Below are 19,912 nucleotides of genomic sequence, written 5' to 3' on the forward strand. Positions count from 1 at the left end.
TGAAGTCTGCAACATGACAGAAAGGTATACAGAAGACAGACTCAGTGGCTCAGCTCAGCTCAAGTCTTCTGTTAGTCCCGTCTCTCCTGGGGAGACCGCAGGCTTGATTTCCCTGATGTTCACTGATGAGATCTCAATACTTAAAAACTCAATGGGTCACTGAAGAATGACAACATTAAGGAGATTATAAAAGGATGACTTGTTAACATGTTAATAGCAGTGAAAACATTCCTGCAGCCTTTAACCTTTAAAAACAAGTGGAAGATAAAAAGTCTCCCTTCAGCTCTGCAGTTTCACAACATCTGCAGCTACCTTGTTTGTCATGTTGTACTGTGCAACACTTTGGTCCATGCTTTGTTGTTAAATGTGTTTTAAAATACATTTGGATTATATCTTCTTGGTTTACCTGCAACTGAGGTCTCTGCTGCCTCAAACAGCACGAGCTAAAATCACACTGACGAAAGATGTTCAGACCACAATGACCTTCAGTTTGTACAGTCTGACAGCAAAGAAATGGCTGAGGTCAAACTTAAACCCCTCACTTTTCTGTAAAAGAAAGTTGGCCACAGACTGCTAAGGTTGTGATGCTGTTTGCATTCAGATCTCTGAATACGCTGTTTTGTCTTCTGTAGCTACTGGAGAATGAGTTCAGGTTAAGAAACGTTCGTTTCTCTTGCTCTCTGCCTCTCTCTCAAACAACATGAAAACAAAGAAGTGAAAGTACAGCTATGAAATATTCCAATAGTAACAAGTCATGCAAATGAATTAGAACTTCTCTATTTTTAGTTCTTTCTTTGTGAAATTAAATTAGTGATATTCACTGCTATAAAATGCGCCCCCTCCTGGAGACGAGGCTGACAGGAGCCGTGAGAATGAACCAAAACCAAAGTAGAGTCGTGTTCATCAAAGAGAACAATGAGCTCAATTAAGTTCCCTCAAGGGGACTTGTGAAAACAGCTGATTTATCTTTGTGTATTTTTCTACTCAACGTTTATCAAGCATTTTAACGTGCACAACCGTGGCAATATTGCAGTTATGGCTGATGTAACTCATTAATATTGACTCATAAATAATGTAAAAATATTGCATAAAGAAATGAACACAGATGAATCCACTCTGGTTATGCTCAGCATTTTATGAACATCCATGTCTGTTGTTTGAATCGCGTTAAATCCCTGAATTGAATCCACTGTCGTTGACTTTGGGGGAAACAAACCAGTCTGCAGACACTCCCCACCACACAGATACTGAGGCCCAGCAGTGATGAATGAGCAGCATTACTTCTGTATAAGTCTATATTTTATATTTTAGGAAAAAGTTACTGATAGAGATTTAAAGTGTTTTTAGAACCACGTTCTGTTCAATGGACTCGTTAGGTCTTTAACAACATCATTACTTAATGAATAAATGTGACAGTAACAGTCATGACTCATCCTTCACAAGATTTACAAAAGAGAAAAAAACAGTGATTCACGTCCCCCCACCTGAAAGGCGTGTGGCGTGTCGTCCACACAGTACACTCGCAGGCTGTAGATGTAGGAGCCCGTCTCCATACTCCCAAACACAGCCACCTTCAGCCTCTTGACGGCAGCCTGCGTCAGGGGCTCGCCCACCAGGGCGTACGAGCCCGGCTGCTTCAAAAGCAGATGGCAACTCTTGGAGTCCATCTGGCAGTAACAGGAAGTGGACTCCTCCTCGACTGACATCACATCCTGTAAAAAAAGGAAGGAGACCGTCATTAATGAGAAAATAACGGGTAGTGAATTCTTACAGTCAGATACTTAAAGCTGCTATTGGTGATTCCTATGACATTCAATGACATTGTTTATGTTTGCCTACCTTTGCCCATGAATTTAGATATTTGAATGTAAACATTGTCATAAAATTCTACATATTGTACCTTTAATTAATAGCGATTAATGCGGTAATGCTGTTGCATTGCCCTTCAAATGGCTGCACACTTTGACATTAGAGTAAAATCTCAGCAACATGAATCCTGAGTCTTTCCTTTACTCATTCACAACACGGGCACATCTTCAGATGTTGCCCATTTACAATGACAAGAATTCTTGTCTTGTCCAAATCTGAAAGCTTGTAAACAGCAAGGTTACATAAATAAGATAGGAAAACTGACAGAAAGGGATGAAATATCTATAAGAAAAAAAACAACATGTTGCAGAGGAGCTCTTCAAAACAGTGTTAGTTTCTGGATGTATGACTTGGTGTTCAATCTGCAGAAGCATCATCTCTAAACAGACTTCATATACATAGAAGAAGAAATAAAATAATAATAATACATAAAACAATGAGCTGTGGTTCAGTGGTAGAGTCTGTCGTCTCCTAACCGGAAGGTTGAGGGTTCGATCCCCAGCTTCTGCAGCAACATGTCCAATGTGTCCTTGGGCAAGACACTTAACCTCAAATTGCTCCCTCTGCTCAGCGGTGGATTATGAATGTGTGGGAATGGATGAGTTACTTCTGATGGGCTCTTTCGCAGCCTCTACCATCAGTGTGTGAATGTGTAGGTGTGACCTGAGGTGTAAAAGTGCTTTCAGTAGTCAGAAGACTAAAAAATAACTTTACAAGCTCAAGTCCATTTACCATTGAATGGAAGCTGGTGGACTCACTGTGTGTCGGGTGATATTTGGTAAAACATGGTGCGCTGTAGTGGGGACAAATTGCAGATAAAAAGCCAGCTTACCTCCGTGCAGTAATGGAGTGGTCACTGAAGCGGTTAAAGTCACTCTTGTGTGGGAGAGGTTGAAGTAGAAAGGAAAGAAAAGGCTAGAAAACGTCCTGACGAAGGCCATGTGGCTAAAAAGCTGGTCTGCTGATGGCTTTTTTTTTCAATAATAGTGAAAGAAAGAAAGAGAGGGTGCTCTGCAACTGCATCAAGCTCCTCCATGTGCATTATTTAAAGGTAGGCCATTCACAATACATGAGATACCTGGCTATAACAAAGAAAGAGTGCATCACACTCATGTGCTGTATAAAATGTTAGACAACATGACTGCTCCAAGATGTGAAGCCCAACAACATTTTCATTTCCCCCTACTGAGTGTGCAGTACAGGTGGTGAAGTCTGCCTCCTCCCTCTTCACAGTTTTGTTCATTGGTCAAACTATTAAATCAAAATACAGGGCAAATCATTTTGCTCAAACATGGTTTCTGCCGTAGTTATCATGCCAGTTTCCAATCTCGTTGATGAGCTAAAAATAGATCTTTGATAATAAGAACCTCTGATTAAACATTTGATTTGTTTTCATTGACGAGGCAAAACAGGACTCAAAAGTTAGTTATTCATCCAACATTCAGAATCTGTGATATTAACAGTTTTGAGGGAATATGGTGTTATGCGCATATTTTATCTGAACTCTGTCCAGACTGGTGGGATGGAGAGCAGTTTGGAACGGATTTAGAAATGTATGTGATAGTTGACTGAATACTGGTCAGCATTGTGTGTTGTAGATTGTGCTGTTATAAGTCTGTGAATGTTCTCACTCATCCAGATCATACTAATGACCCATCGAGGCTTATATGTTTGGCTTTGTCCATTTGTAGGTTTTGAACGGAATAAGCCTTTGGGATGAGAGGTGAAACGTCTTCATCGACTTCGGCTGAGTTCAGTTACTTTTCTCTGTTTCAAACTTAGGAATACACCAGATCAAAAATTTGCAGCACATCCAAAGCTTGACCCAAAAAGCCAACTGAACTCAGCCGAGGTCGATGAAACTACTTCAAACTTGGGTTTTCCATTACCTATCCAAGCTGCGTATTCTGTGGGGGGTTGGGGGGACTGAAACAGATCCCAGCTGACATTGGGCGAGAGGCGGGATAAAAACTGGACTGGCAATGAAAGTACTGACTAGTCAACTCAGTCAACTTGGGTTTGGATTTTGGTAAATGTTCTAAGAGCACAAAACGGTCAGACTTTAGTTACACTCTCAGATGGACTGTTCCTGGATTTGAAGATGATGATGATCCTTAATGCTGAGTCTATGCTTTGAGATTCAACATATGGTCGACAAGAAGCTGCTGCAGCTCTTACATATTCTTTATTTCATCTTTAGTCTCTATATCTTACAAAAACCTTATTCAGGACTAAGCCAGACAATGTAGAATGCAGACAAATCCAGCCGGTCTTTTTTAACAAGCTCTTCTAAGTGCTGAAAAGCCCCACAACAGCCTGGGGCAACCCGAGCGGTGCTCATTATTCTGATCCATGCTTGACCTGCCAAAACATTACATCAGCTTTACATTCACATTCCTGCTTGACAGAATACTCTCTTCATTATGCCCCCATGTCTTGTCCTATCATTGTTACCGCTCAGAAAGGCGGGAAAGATAACGCAGAGTGACCACAAAGATGATGTCAGTGTGCCTTTTGGGTTTGTGATTAAGATTTAAGGACTCAATCCAGACCAGTAAAAACAATCTTTGTCTCTGTAGAGAAAAAAAAAGGAAAGATGGAAAGCTGACAAGAGCGTAGAAACTCTTTTCATGACTCTCCTCTTGATTGTTTCACATCAAAGTTCACCTTCCATGTCTGTCCTGATCAACAAAAGAATCTTTGTCTACGTCCCCCTTTTTATAAGCCCTAAAACCACTTCCTCACTGAGTGACAGCAGACATGTCTCTTCCTGGCCATTACACGCTGTAATTGTTTCTTTATTTCCCTCCCATCAGACCGACGACGTCACCTTCATGTTGCCTCATGTCACCCTGTGGACCCACAGAGAGGGCACATAGCCTCAACAAGCAGCCTGCCCACTTCCTCAGCCATACTCTATAGATGACACATAAATCACTGGGCCTATCATCACATATAACACATGATGTATATAAAAGTCAGCAAACAGAGGGACAGGATGGTACCAACAAAAAGACAAATCATGTCCAGTAACATGACTTTAACTGCCATGTGCTAACACTCAGTGTCCAACACTAAGAGACAACTGGTTACTGCACAGGATGGTAAAAAAAAAAACCACCATTCAAAGTAATGTTTGATATTATTTTCCCTTCAGCAAACAGCAGGGTTGGTAATTTTCAAAAAACTAGCATGATTATGAAAGTAACAATCCCTCAGTGCACCGTCTACACCCGCCCCCTCCCCTCTGTGCTCCCTCTAAAGCCACGCCCCTCACTTAGATGCATGAGCACCGTTGGTCCAGAAGTGGACCTCAGCTCATGCTTTGAGTGTGGGCTAGAGCACGCAAGGGTTAGAGAACGAGTAGGGAGACATGGAGGCGTCTGATTGGTTCATCAGATTGGGACCTCGTGGCAGACATTGGTCAAAGTTTTTACAGGATTACAACTGATACAGATGAAGGATTTTCTTAAATGTTTTAGAGATCACATCACAAATATATGCAGCTTTTCTCTTCTGGTGGTAACTTCTTTATCGTAATGGCATCTACACCTAAAATAAAGTCTAGCCTTGTGTTGCAACAGGATGTGGACTACAAACATATACTATAGAAACTAGAATTTGGTGGGTTTATTCAGACTTCATTTCTATTATTGACATTAAGCCACGATAAACATAAAGTTAAAAGAGGATAGGAGAGCCCAGCATGCTGTGATCTTCTAAATCTGTACCGTACTGTTCTTTTAGGGTATTGGCCCTGAAGCTCTCACCTCCCATTTGCTGTCCTGGGTTTGTCTCTTGAGCTGGATGTTCCAGTTCTCCCCATCCACCTCGGCACAGTGAGCGATGGTGATAGCCACAGGGCAGTAGAGGTCCAGATCAGGGGGACCGTACGTCACCTCTGGGCCCAGGAGGATTTCACAGTCTTCATCTGTTTGGACACTATACACACAGGGACACAGACACACATGCACACTGAAGACACATTCTAAGAGAGGTTTAATGAAGTTGAAACAAAAGACAAAGGGTGACACATGGGGGGGCTGCAGTAGCTCAGTCTGTATACAGGGACATTGTGTGGAAACCAGGGGGGCTGTCAGTCCCGATATAGGACATTGGGACTCTATGCATCAACAATTTTCTGCAATGATCCAAAATCCAATGCAAAAATCCCATCGGCAAATTCTCGTTAGACCCCATGGCGATGCTACTTCCAGGTTGGCCTACGAAAATACGTCATATGGTTTGTTCTCTATTGGCAGGTCGTCCTGCATGCACTATCAAACCCCTGCAGATGATCCACATTGCAGCAGTGTGGTTGGTCTTGAGCTTACATGTCACTCTGCTGTTCATCTCCCTACACTGGCTCCCAGTTACTACTAATTTAGAGTGAATGCCATTTTCAAAATAATACCCAAAACTACCCAGCTCTGAATGAAACAGCTTCATATGTGTAAGAAGTGTCCTTTAACAGGAACACTTACAACAGTTGTAATTTAACTTACTGTACAATGTACAACGTACATAGGCTTACTTTTGATAGATGACTTACATTATTATTTAAAACAGTTGCTCTATGCATTATTGAAGTGTATGACAGATGTACTTTTCTGAGTTTTGATGACTTAAAGGTCACATATTCTGCAAAATACACCTTACCATGTTTCTTTAACTCTAATATGTGCCCCTATTCTGTCTACAAACCCCCCAATTATGAGAAAAGTCCATCCTCTCTGTCTTCCTGCTCCACTTTTCAGAAAATGTGTGCTCAAACAGGCCGTTTGGAGATTTTCCCTTCATGACATCACAAAGGGCAGTAACCCCTCCCCCAGGTGGGTGACACTCCCACAGCTAGGTGTTTGTTCTGTCCTCTGAGTCTGCCTTCTCACCGCAAACAATATTGCATGATGCAAGAAACCCTGAGCCACATCCCCTTCCAGAGAGGGGGCGTGGTCAAACAGCTCATTTACATTTAAAGGTACAGACACAGAAACAGTCTGTTCTGAGCAGGGCTGAAATAGAGGGGTTTATAGACATGATCAAATACAGACATGTTTTGAGGAGCTCTGAGACTTATTGAAACTGGTTGAGAAGGAGGAGAATGTGTGCCCTTTAAAGTCATTAAATGTTTGAGCAGGTAATACAAATCTATAGTTACCAATTCACAGCTGTAGATATGATGTAAAAGAAAAAAGATAGCTGTAACTATTCATTTTTAACCTCATAAACCTGTGTGTATATATATAAATACATACAAATCTGAAAAAGTCAAACTAGACAACAGACATGTGAAGGGAACTTTATTTCTCTCAGCATACTGTCGGTGGATTGATTCATTCTTCTCCCTCTGGCACAGTAACTCATGTAAGATGAAGATGGATCTCACTTTGCAGTTTGAGAGTTCTCGTTTCTGAAGTGCAAAGTCACCTTGGCTGAGACATGGAGTTTGTGCTCTGGACTGAGACCATGCATAAAGTGTCGTTCTCAGAGCTGGGCACACGTCCATTAATCTGTTCAACGTCAATTATCAGCGTTACATTATTTATTAATTCTTAGCATGGATGTTAATTTAAAAGATCATTATTGGACCATTTCACTTCTGGTAAATTTGGTCTCTGTTGACATTGTTTGTTACTTGAACTGATTTTCGCCAACTCAAGACAGCTGACATAATTTGCTCCTGACTCTCTTAAGAGACGAGACTGACGACCCTGCTTTTATTTTTATTTTTTTTACTTCTGACACTTCTGTATCGTGTGTAACACAGACCATAGAGGGGAGGGAAAGAAAGTTCTTATTGGCTATTGTAGCCTAGGAACAGTGAATGGACGGTCTTGATTGGACTACAGTGTGGACAACAGGAACGTGAGAATACAAAAGAGAATCATTTCTTTACTTGGAACTTGACTGTCCTTACTTGGGACCTGACTCGGGACTTGTTTTGAGCCTTCAACTCTAGGGAGAGATTTATTTTAAAATATAAAGTGTTTATAAAACCTCAGAGTCTCAGGGAATATGCAAAACTGCTGACAAAAGTTGCAAATATCAAAAATAAAAGGGCTCCCAAAACACACCTTAGAAAAACCTTTAATTGTGACTCTGTGTGTAGAAATAGGTTGGGCAGGAACGGGGCTACATGCAGCAGCAGTTAAGAAAGGATAAATTTGCTTCATGTCCTCTGTCCTAGCAGGACGTAGACAGTGATTGACAGCTGAGAGGTGGAAATCACAACAGACCACAGGGAGAAATATCAGTGTCTGCAGTAACCATCCCTCTGCTCACACAGAGCATTGGAAGAAAACACCCTGTAAATGCACATCTGTGGTCTAGCACATACTGTCAGGTTGAGGCCTGATATTTTCAAAGGTGAAGAAAACTCAAATCTCTATACTGACTGGAGGGGATCTATAAAAGGAGATGTATACAGCTCTTCTTCTTAAGGTTGAAAAAGGCATTATGGTTTACAAATGTTCTTCTCCACCTTTTCAAACAGTCCCCTGTGGTTTGTGACCCTGTATAAACCAGCTCTCTCAGAACGCTCCGTTTTGGTGTGTGTCTCTTTAAATGTAATGAGCCCCCCCTGAGTAGTTTTCCCCGTAGACATCACTCCTCTGTAGCAAGAATAAAAAAGGCGGACCTGAGCAAAAGTTTTGTTCTAGACTAGGGGTGGAGTCCATGGGTGGAGATACCAGAGGAGGGGAGGGGATTCTTTTTTTTACCAGAATCTTGTGACATCACAAGGAGAGCAAATGTGAAACGGAGCATTTTTCTCTGTGTTGTAAGACTTATACAGACCACAAACAAAGGACTGGATGGGTTTATTTCACACTGTGTGGGTCTGTAGACACTCAGGTTACACACATATATGTTCAGAAACACTGTCAAGGTGGAGTTTTAATAATATGTCCCCTTTAAAGTGTTTTTCAGAAACACATTCTGTTCAATGGACTCGGTACTTCCCTAACAACAATCCTGCCATCATTACAAGATTCACTCAAAACAACAACTGTCATGTTTGCCTCTAATCATATGGTGCCCTGTCAGGGTAATTCACTGCCCAGTCATTTCTAATGTAAACATCTTGTGACAGTCTGTGTCTTTGTTCAAGCACAGTGGTGTGAATGAACACTGACACTTCAGAGGACACTTGTAAGCCCCGTGGCTCTCCGCAGGGGAGAGCGTGCAACACCCCCCCTTGGAGAGAAGCGGAGTCCATCCAGGGGTCATTACGAGGCCGTGGTTAGAATACATAATGCTTGTACTGCTGAGATGAAAGGTCTCTGGAGACTTTTGTGTCTTTGTTTCTGCCCTGCATGTCTATCAGTGCACCATCCACCATTCATCACTGCAGCCTTCATCACTTAAACAAACTTTGCAGGTTAAGACTCTCTCCCCGTGGGCCGGGTTGTTTTAAACTCTGGAGTACATAACTACATATTGACTCTTGGCAGAGAGGCAGGAACAAGAAAGATTTGAGTTTTGTCTTTGTGTGCCACCAGCCCATCAGCTAAACGAAGGACTCTATTGCAGAGACCCCCCGGGGTTGCACAGTGTGAGTTTCTCTTCAGCAGCTGGGACATCAAAAGCACAGACAGCCACCTGTGAGGGGCTTCTGGAAATAAACATCCATACTGTGACATCCAGAGGACTCGTGGTGGAGACAGGCTGCAGTGCTGGGCTGGGCCCATCTGTCACACAGCCTGCTGGTTACCACGGAGATGTCAGGATGGCCCTGACAAGGGGCACACACACATTCACTCAGTATGCACTACTGCTCACATCTATCTATCCATCCATCCATCCATCTCTCCATCCATCCATCCACCCATCCATCTATCTATCCATCCATCCATCCATCCATCTATCCATCTCTCCATTCATCTGTCCGTCCATCCATCCATCCACCCATCCATCTATCCATCCATCCATCCATCCATCCATCTATCCATCTCTCCATTCATCTGTCCGTCCATCCATCCATCCACCCATCCATCTATCCATCCATCCATCCATCCATCCATCTATCCATCTCTCCATTCATCCATCCGTCCATCCACCCATCCATCTATCCATCCATCCACCATCCATCCATCTATCCATCTCTCCATTCATCTGTCCGTCCATCCATCCATCCACCCATCCATCTATCCATCCATCCATCCACCCATCCATCTATCCATCCATCCATCCATCCATCCATCTATCCGAGCTGGACTTTGGGGTCAAGCGTACTTGGATCCTGGCCCTGGTCCCTACTGTGAAACCACCTTAAATCACTTGCACACCAACTCACTCTCTCCCTCTCCCCCACACACATTTGATTAGATTATAATGATATCAGGGTGCTTAAATCTAACTCAGATGTTTGTAAGCCACCAAACATAGATCAAATTACTGGATTTAGTTTCTGCTTCAGTAACATAGCTAAGAGTTAAGAGGCCAATAAACTATTCCATGCCCGCTAAAACAGAAACAGGACAACCAGGACAGATGATTAAATGTGTGTTGTGTGTGTGTGTGTGTGTGTGCGTGTGTGTGTGTGTGTGGGGGGGGTTGATAAGATGGAGGGAAACCAACCTGACAGATAGATGCATCATAACATGATATTTAGTAAAACTCTGGTCTCACCTCGCCTCTCCCTGATTGATCTCCATGTACATCTCCATGGACGTGTTTTCAGCCACTGCTCCATGAGGCACCAGCAGGCTGACCCCTGGAAGATACACAAACAATAAAAAAATAATCAATAACAGGAAATAAACTGAGTGAGTTAATGTTTTAGAAATGTAAGCAGTAGAACTCATATTGGGCCGTTTGAAATGTAAAGGCCCTGACACACCGAGCAGACGACAAAGACCAACTGTGACGTCGCCTCACGTCGCCTTTTGTTTTGGCCAAAAAGTTGCACTTGAACACACCTCAAAGACTACAGCCGAGGGCCAACCACCACGTACGTTCTGCACATGTGTGAGAGGAAATAACTCTCCATGCCAGCAGGTGGCGGTAGTCCAAGACCATTTTCACACCGCTGACAGTCACCACTCATATTATAGGTAGCCTACTAATGGAGAATAATGTCTGATAAAAAGTATGGAGACTACAGCGGCATGCTCAAGGGGCTTTACTGAACCTGAGAGGAGAGCTGGAGAGAAATGAAACCCTCTCACCGACGCTGATTCAACATGTCCAATCGGCCAAACAAAGGCCAACGAGTAGCGACGGAGCCGGACGCACCACAAAAACTAGAGCGACGACCGCTTGGACCGATGGTCGATGATCTGGACAAAATATAGACAGTTAACATTTCTGTTTGTGTTTGTGTTTCTCTTTTTATAAATGGTATCTGGTAAAACAGCTCTTTATTGATTTGGTCTTTCTCATTTCATAATAAAAGTCTGTTGGCTGTTAAGTAAACAGACCATCCTGGTCAATGCACCTGATTAGCCTGATCAGGAATAAATGGAAAATAGACATTTTCCAAATGATTTTGATTTCAGTTTGTCACTGAGTAGAAGAAAAACAATAGACTCCTTCAGGTCTCTCATCCAGCAATGCTTGCACCACATTTGATCATCTTTCATGAAGTGGAGCTGTGGAGAGCAGCGCTGGCCCCTCACTGCTGCCTGACACAATCACTCAGCCTCTTAGTGAATGGAGAATTATTTCTGAGCATATAGAAGCCCTGCTTTACAAAGACAAGGATCAGAAGTGCATTGTGGGAGATAAAGAACAAAGCTTGTTTTTGGCTGCTCTGTATTTTCAACAGGATGGTTTTCACTGAATAAGCAATGCATCACATGTTAGCAGAGGCTTCTCTGCAGATCTCTCTGGGAGAATATCCAGACAGCAGTGAGCGAGAGACAACTGGGTGTGCTGTGCTCAGTTGTGTTTTTGCTTCATTTAAAGGATCAGTCATGTTAAGAAGAACAAATTATCGTCTCTCTTTTCTGCAGAGGTTATGAGAACTCAGAGTTATCCAATAACACACACTACTACTAAAACTAGTACTATAACTATCACTATAATACTAAAAATGATAAGAATAACAACAAGAAAAACAGTTAGAAGAAGAAGACATTCTCCTTGCTCAAAATTCAATATCCTAAAAAACTAATCAAAATAAAGCAACATGTGGCAAGAGATGGAGTCCAAGTACGATACCAAACGATGCAATGAGATGAGATGGGATAAGGTATGAAAACATACGATATATGATACAATATGATGTGATACAAATAGATATGACGTTGCAATGCAATGTGGTACGGTACAATACGATGCAATTTGGTGTTAGGTGGTTATTTCTGCTGTAAAATTCAAATGATGAAATCTCGAAACAAACTGTGGATTATTTTAGGATTTGTTCGGCCGAGGTCAGACAACAGCAACAGAACACAAATCACTGACAAAGTATTCATGTTAACAGTGTTGCTTATATTGTGTTAGCCTATCCATTTCCATTGAGGTACAGCTCTAAAAAGCTAGAAAGATGACATAACCAGTTGTTTCTTCTCAAGTTCACAACATACACTTGGCTCCTATCCAAACAGAGATCTGCTGCTATGAGATGTCTAACACATGGTTACAGCTTCACAGACATAAAAGAAGAATTACTCTTACATAATAGAGAGTACTAACACTTGAAATCCAGTGTTGCACACATCGATGCGATCTGATGTGATGTGATGCCATGCCATATGATACAATATGGTATGATGCAATACAGTACAGTACGCTACAATTTGATGCGACTTGGACTCTAGTGTTGCAGTGTTGCAAATTTCGAACCAGATGCAAAATTGAGATTATGAAGCTGTTTGTTTCTTATCGGACTAAACACAAAACTGATAATCTTTCAAATCATTCACTGTTACCATGGCTACTAGCTGAAACTTTGCTAATGCATAATACATTGAATTAATTTATCTTACAGAGACTGTACAATATTAAACACAGATGTTGCACAGATTTAGTGAGAAAATCTAATTTATGAATTCTGACATTTCGAGAGCAGAAGTGGATGACTAGACTAAAGAAAACTGTTTTAAAATCAGTCCTAAGGACTGCTTTAGATGTCCCAATAATTATTACAAGAAATCATGTAATCAATGGCACTAAACATCTACAGCCTCACATGGCGACATTTAAACGTTTAAAGGTTGTCGCTATTTTGGTGTCAAACCACTAAGGTGACGTTAAGGCTTCAGTAATCTTCAGTGAAATGTTGCATATTGTGAGCTGTTCTCTGTGGTACCTATAGACAGGCTGCCACTTTACAGCACTGACTCGTTCACTCAGAGAAAACTGCAAGAGGCTGATTCCATTTCCCCTCTCAACACCTGAGGACCAGCTCTACATGCATGAGGACCACTGGAGCAGGTTGCAGGTTGCGCAGACACATGGACTGTTGACCTAGTGACAGTTGTAGCTGCCCATGCAAACTTCCCATCTGTGTTGACCAGACGTGGTGACATCCTGACCTCAGTTTGACTGGGCGAGCCTGTCAGGATGTGGATCAGATATTACAGCTGCCTGCTCGACTGTGACCGGCTGTTAGTGCTGTTTTATATTTCTTTTTATTTGTTCTTGACGTGCCTCTAACACAGCTTCTAAAGCCTTGACTGCATCATTATTCATCTAACCAAAAGAATCCACTGGTTTCATTGGGAGTCAGTTCTTCTTGTATATGTATGTCATAACTACAAACCTATCTGAAGGATTTAGCAATGTTGGAAAGATTTAACATTGAATAATAAGACAGTAAAAAATGTTTGCATAAAAGTATGTTTTTAACTATTTAAAGGACGTACATATCACAGATAAATAAGAGGGAAAAATCTGTTAATATATAGAATGTATATATGTGTCGTCTGTTTCAAGATCTATTATCGATGTTGATTTTCAGTATCAACTGACCGTCAAACTAGATGAAAAAAGATATTTCTTTTACATTTATTATGAATGGATTTTATATGTTTTCATGCAGTTCAAATTCATAACAGAGAGCTGTCTCCCCCCGCCCCCTCCTCTCTAGAGTCGATGCTCACACAGGTCACCATGTGGTGGACACTGAAGCTTCAGTGTTTATCCAGCTCTGCATCGGTCTGTAAACCTTTCTGTGTTCTAACCTCTCTCCATTTTTCAAAAACATCTCCAATATTGATCCTAGTTTGAGCACGTTTCTGCTCGTGGAGCTTATTAGAAACATGCAGAGGCTTTTTAGGTCGGGTACAATCACTTCTATCTGAACCACTTCTCTTGCTGCTTCCATCGCTGCAACACCTGTTGACCTGATAACTGCTCTCATATCTGACAAACTGAGGGGCAAGTTATGGACTCATGTTAAAATCAACAGTTTGAGCTGCAACGAGCTGCTTGTAGCTTTGTTTGTATTTCAATTTGGCACTTTTTTGTTAGAATTGTGAATTTGAACATAATAATAATAATTACCTCTCTGCAGCTTTGAGAACATAATAGTCCTCAAAGAAATATGTCTAAAAGATTAATGTTGCCACTGTGTTGTGTTACTTTTTAAAGTTCAAAACAAACACTTGAATATGAAATCTTGTCCATACTTTATTTTAAGTAGACATGATTGAGGGATATAGAAAGGGAAACTAAAAGCTATTGACTCCTGTGTTTGTACATACTTAAGGAATGTTCACAATCTCGATGGCATTTTAATACACCTTCATTTTCTTGTTTCCTCCTCCAGATGACAGAAGAAGTTTGTAGGACCTCTGAGCATCCTCCCTGTATGTTGGGAGTAAAACTCTAAGTTGGAAACAAAATAAGTCAGCTCAGCCGCCGCTTGTGGGTGGATAGAAGAGGCTCCACTACCAACTTCATCACAACAGCTCAAGATATTTTTGTTTGTTTTCATCATGTCTGCAGTCTAATGGTGGCATGCAACGTGAGACTTCCTCAGCATTTATTTACTGAACCGATTGAAAAACATAGTCTAAACAAGTTTTCATCTACTTCCTGTGACGCTCACCTGTGTTTGGCACCACCAGTCGTCCTCCCAGATGGCCATACTGGCCGGCGGTCCTGACCTCTTTTCTGCCTGTGCTGATGGGCCCGTTGAGGGTCAGCAAGCTCCTCTTGTGTTTGTCAGCAGTGCTGCAGTAGTCTCGACTCAGGTCCCGTGGGAAGGTCTCGGCGGGGGCTTTGGAGTTGAATGCCGCTCGCTCAGTTAAACCCAGCGAAACCATGAAGGAGCTCTGGACTTTGATTTTGATGTCGGGCAGAGGGTCGAAGAGCTCTTTGTCTGTGCCGTCCTGGAAGCACAGAGGTGTGCTGTAAGTCCGCCCCACCGTCAGGTCTGGCTGGATCGAGGAGTTGAGAAGCAGTGGGTTGCCTGCAGATGTGGAGAGAGAGCACAGAATACAAGTCAAGCATCGTAATAAGGTCAAGATTAAGGTTGAAGAGCTGAACAACAAGGTCTTAACAACAGGAAAGGTTAGTAGAAGAAAGAGAATGTGCAACTCAATTTTCATAAATGAATGATCATCAAGAGATCTGATATCAAGAGCAGCATCTGTGGGGATGATAAAAATGGGTTAGGGTGATCTGTGATCAGCATTACCCACTTGATTTCACCTTTGAGAAGAGAATGAGGACCACATTAAAAACTGTTTTGATCTTTGAAGGCAATCTTTTACACAGTGATTGTGGGGAAGATAAAAGTTGAAGCAGGAACACTGATTATATTATCTCACACATTCATTCATCTCTTCATTTAACTCAGCCCCTCCCTCTACCTCTACCACTCCCTCCGTCTCCCTGCTCTGGTGATCAGCTGATTATGAGTGTTTACTCTTTAAATTATAATCTAACCAGATTCTGCCACAACCTCTCTCAACCAATCATTCTGCTGCTGTCACATTTTAAAACCTGTTCTCTCTCTTCCACAGTCAGTTTGTCATTTCAGTGTGATCGCTGCGACCCTATTCCTCCCCGGTCACCTCCATACCAGCTCAGCAGAGTTCAGATACAGCCTGGGGGGGGGGGGGCTCATTACATTTAAAGAGACGTTCTGAGAGAGCTGGTTTATACAGGGTCACAAACCTCCTCTGGTGCTTGATTCATGTTATATTTTGACCAAAGCACAGCACAGATGTTTCATTTAGACCACAGGGGACTGTTTGAAAAGGTGGAGAAGGGGGATAATATGTCCTGTTTAAGACTCTCCTGATTGAATGTTGTGGGCATCAAATTCAAAATGGGCATTTAATTTCTCTAAAAGAGTGCAAAAAACTTGAAGCATTGGACATACTGTCTTTGTGCTGGTTTAATCAAATACAGGGCTTGGATGTTCTGCTAATCATCACATTCTACTTTAATAACATGGTACACAATATCCCCACTTTCAAGGTAATGAGGCTGCAAATGAGACTTGGCTTGGGATCAGCTTTTATGTAAAGTGTTATGGTACTCCTCATTATGGTCAGGTTAAGGTCGATCTTATTCATAAAGGGTTTAAGGGTCACATTTTTTGTACAATCTGCTCATTTTTTTCTGCAGCTAACCTGTGAAGCTCCAGCACCAATTACAAAGACGCGTCCGGGCCGGGGAGCAGTACATCACAGGTATAGGAGCATAACCTGGACAGAAGGTCCAGGGCACAGAGCCACGGTCAGAGCGTTAGATTTAATTACCAAGCACACACACAGCTTGATCTCCATAACACATCTGCTGGAGTCAGCTCCTCTGGACACCCAGTTGTCCTTACGAAGGACAGGAGCGAGGGCCAGGAGGGGTGTAGGTGACTGCTCTGTAATTGAGGAGAGTCTTTCAGCTCCCAGTATGGACCCAGCAGCCCATGGAGGGTGGGGGGGGGTCTTCAGCTGTGACCATTAGATGTGTCTACGCTGCCAAATGCAGCGCGGAGCCTGCTGCATTGATCTGGCAGACCTGTGTGGTGCCCCTGAACGAGCCGTGCCAAGATAACAGTGAAGTCAGTGAGTCCTTGCTGCCCAGCTGTTGCCTGGCGAGGGGTGCAAGGCAGGAGGCTAATGTTGTTTTATTTTTAGGAAAATCATTAATTATGCTGCAGAGTGATGTGTGATGGGCATTTTAGGCTTTGTGGGGTTTGACTTGTTTTTCACCTTTTCAGTTCTCTTTGTCTTCCCAACTTCCCACACCCACCAATTATTAAAGATAGAAAAACACACGGCTGTAACTTCTGACTGTTACAAACAAATATTAATATGGACATCACTTATCAATCATGCAGGAAGCATTGCATTACAGGCAGAACTACCACATTACCCTAATACTGGTTGGTTATTTGGAACTCCTAAATTAAAAAATTTAGTTTTTATAGCCTCAAAGTGTTCATTCATAAAATACTTAAATCTGATCATCCCCCTGAACACACACACAACCCTGGGATTCTTGTTCTGGGTTGCCGGTGTATGCAAAAAGCATCGCTCTTGATTATCTGGTGTATCCTTTCTTCTGACTCTCTCTCTATCAGGGCTCTCATACTTGTAAAAAAAAGAAATCCTGATATCATATTTGATAGAGGAGCTGTATGTGTGAACGCAAACAGCCAAATCTTTCACTCGGACCCGGAGTTTCTCCTGCAGCCTCCTAGGATTTTTTCTGCAGCAAGTCCGAGTGAGCTGATGTGAGAACGCGGCAGGATATAATCAGGAGAATTCACCTGGAGCGAGTGGGAGGGGGTGGTGACGTTTATTTCCTGTTACTGCTGTACAGTGCATAGAGTGTATACATGCGATCGCTACGATCTCCGTGCACATTATTAAACGGTGTTTTCTGTTTGTCAATATGTTGTCCTCCACTCTTTAGTTGATGTTGTGATTCTGAACTAAACATAGCATTGATATAAAGGCAAATATTCTCATTATAACATCGTATAACGGAGTCTGTTGCTTTGTCCACTATTTCGGTGTGGATTTTTAAATCTGTCATACCTCATGAGACCCCCCCCACCCTCCCACCCTCCCGTCTGACAGGGAAAGTCTCCAGCTGTGAGGAGCATATGTGAACAGCCAGGTCAGGAGAATATTATCTAGATATTTTCAGGAGTGCAGATGTGAAAACAGCTTATGTGACTCTTATTTTAACTGTGTTTTTCAACACAATGTCTCAAAATGTAATTTAACTTTTTTTAAGCTTTTAAAACAGCCACAGTTAGTTTTATACAAAAGCAGAAATGTTGCAACTCAATCATTGCATTTAAAGTTTTGAGATGCATTCACAAACATTTCATCAGAAAACTGTTTCAAACAGTTATATGATGTAGTACGGCGTCAGAGTGCAATAAATCTGGATTATTTTATTGGTGTGTTTTTTCAAAGGGATTAATTAATCAAATTAAAGCATTATTAGAGTAAAAAAACATTGGCAGGGCTGAAATCTGTCAGCTCACCTGCTTTAAAAAAATGATACAAAGCAATGCCATGTTGAGACCTTCTGCTGCTCCGTGGAGGCTCAAGCCCACAGCACCATCGTGGACATTACCTCTCTGCCGCTGACATTCGATCACTGCTGGATTTTCACCCCTCCGGTCGAGTGGAGAAAGATCTGATTATCGCTCGAGTGTGCATCTTTTAAGAATGGCGCAGCGAAAATGGAACGGCAGTGGTGAGATGAGAGAAGTTAATGAAATGTACCTCGGGTTGAATACCTTGAGGGATAGGTTTGGAATTGGGCTTCTGATTAAAAATCACTGAGAAGGAGAGGTAATGTGGAGAGACAGAGTCAGGTATTCAGCACTCTGCCTGACAACCGCTCGGCAGCAGAGAGCCAGCTGCAAGCCGGAAAAATCCTTTAAGATTGTTTTTTCTCGTCGCAATGATCACATAAAGAAGCTATTGATTTGAAATTAATCGTAAACTATTGGAGTTAAATGCCTGCAGTAAGCGGTTGACAATACATTCATGACAGTGGGGGCCAACATGACACGCTTTTTCAACCCTTCCTAAAACAAACTGGAGCTCAGGAGGTGTTCTACATTTTATTGGGACCCTTGGCTAGCTTGGCTGATGTTCTGCTAGATGTAGATCAAGCTCAAACAATCTTCCATCAAACAAGTTTTCCTCACACTCCTCCAATCAGAAGGAGCTTTGCTGCCTGTAATCGTTGTCTCACAGTCTGCCTCATGATACTGTCACAGCAGTGGTTAGGATGGATCACCACTTTGTACCACTTGTGCTAACCCAGAGGTGACATATAAATGACTGCTGGGAGCATGATTGGGACAGTCACAAATCCAATGAAACTTATTGCTGCAGCAACAAAAACTGAATAGATGTTTACAGATCCGCACCCTCCATTTATCTCTCAGTGGTTGAAGCCGGAGTAATCTGAGGGAGGAGGGTGGAGGTGTGCTCGGCCTAAACCAGTCCAATATACCCAGAGTATCTTTCTGTTATCTGGCTTCACCAACCCTGACAAATGAGATCGTGATAAACCGTCACACCGAGCAGGTTATCAACACGCTGAGTAAACTCAGGAACTTTGAGCTTTTACACTTAGAGTGGGTGTTAGCTTCAGATATCAGATCCTGATCATGAAGGTGTCTGCTGTAAACTCTCTGTAACTCAGAGCAAATGATGTCAAAAGAAAAGTAGAAGATTGAAACCAACATAGCTGCAGGGAGAACAGAAGGAAGAACAACTGGCAGAAATATAATGGCACTGTGAGAATTTGTAAATTATTGTCTTGATTTGAATGTATTTATTTAACAGGGACGATGCAGTTTAACATCGTTTCAATACAAAGCATGACACTGATGTGCTGCACATCATTTTCATTTCCAACTCTTGTCCCTAGCAGGGCCTTCGGGTAAACAGAGTAGAAAAATATCCAACATAAAACCTCTCAACACTGCATGAGGATACATTAAAATATCACCAATGTTAATTAGCAATTTAAGAATCAACAACTAAACATGGGTACAGACTTATAATATCACTTTACCATCATTAGTGTATCATAGATCTACGTTTATAACTCCGGTTAATTCCCTTAAATGAGTATTTTCTTTTGTGGGATGTCTTACAATCACACT

General features: G+C 42.0%; 1 protein-coding gene across 1 annotated transcript in view; it reads right to left on the minus strand.

The window, feature by feature from the left end:
- Positions 1 to 19,912, minus strand: part of unc5db (unc-5 netrin receptor Db) — a 147,087-nt gene that overhangs the window by 14,173 nt on the left and 113,002 nt on the right. The window contains exons 9-12 of the mRNA XM_061037359.1: positions 14,867 to 15,229; positions 10,498 to 10,582; positions 5,640 to 5,811; positions 1,485 to 1,712 (exon numbers count right to left, since the gene is read on the minus strand). Of these exons, the coding sequence (XP_060893342.1) occupies positions 1,485 to 1,712; positions 5,640 to 5,811; positions 10,498 to 10,582; positions 14,867 to 15,229 (848 nt within the window). The remainder of the gene's footprint in view (positions 1 to 1,484; positions 1,713 to 5,639; positions 5,812 to 10,497; positions 10,583 to 14,866; positions 15,230 to 19,912) is intronic.

This window comes from Labrus mixtus, chromosome 5 (genome assembly GCF_963584025.1).
Source record: "Labrus mixtus chromosome 5, fLabMix1.1, whole genome shotgun sequence".
Classification (NCBI taxonomy): Eukaryota; Metazoa; Chordata; class Actinopteri; order Labriformes; family Labridae; genus Labrus; species Labrus mixtus.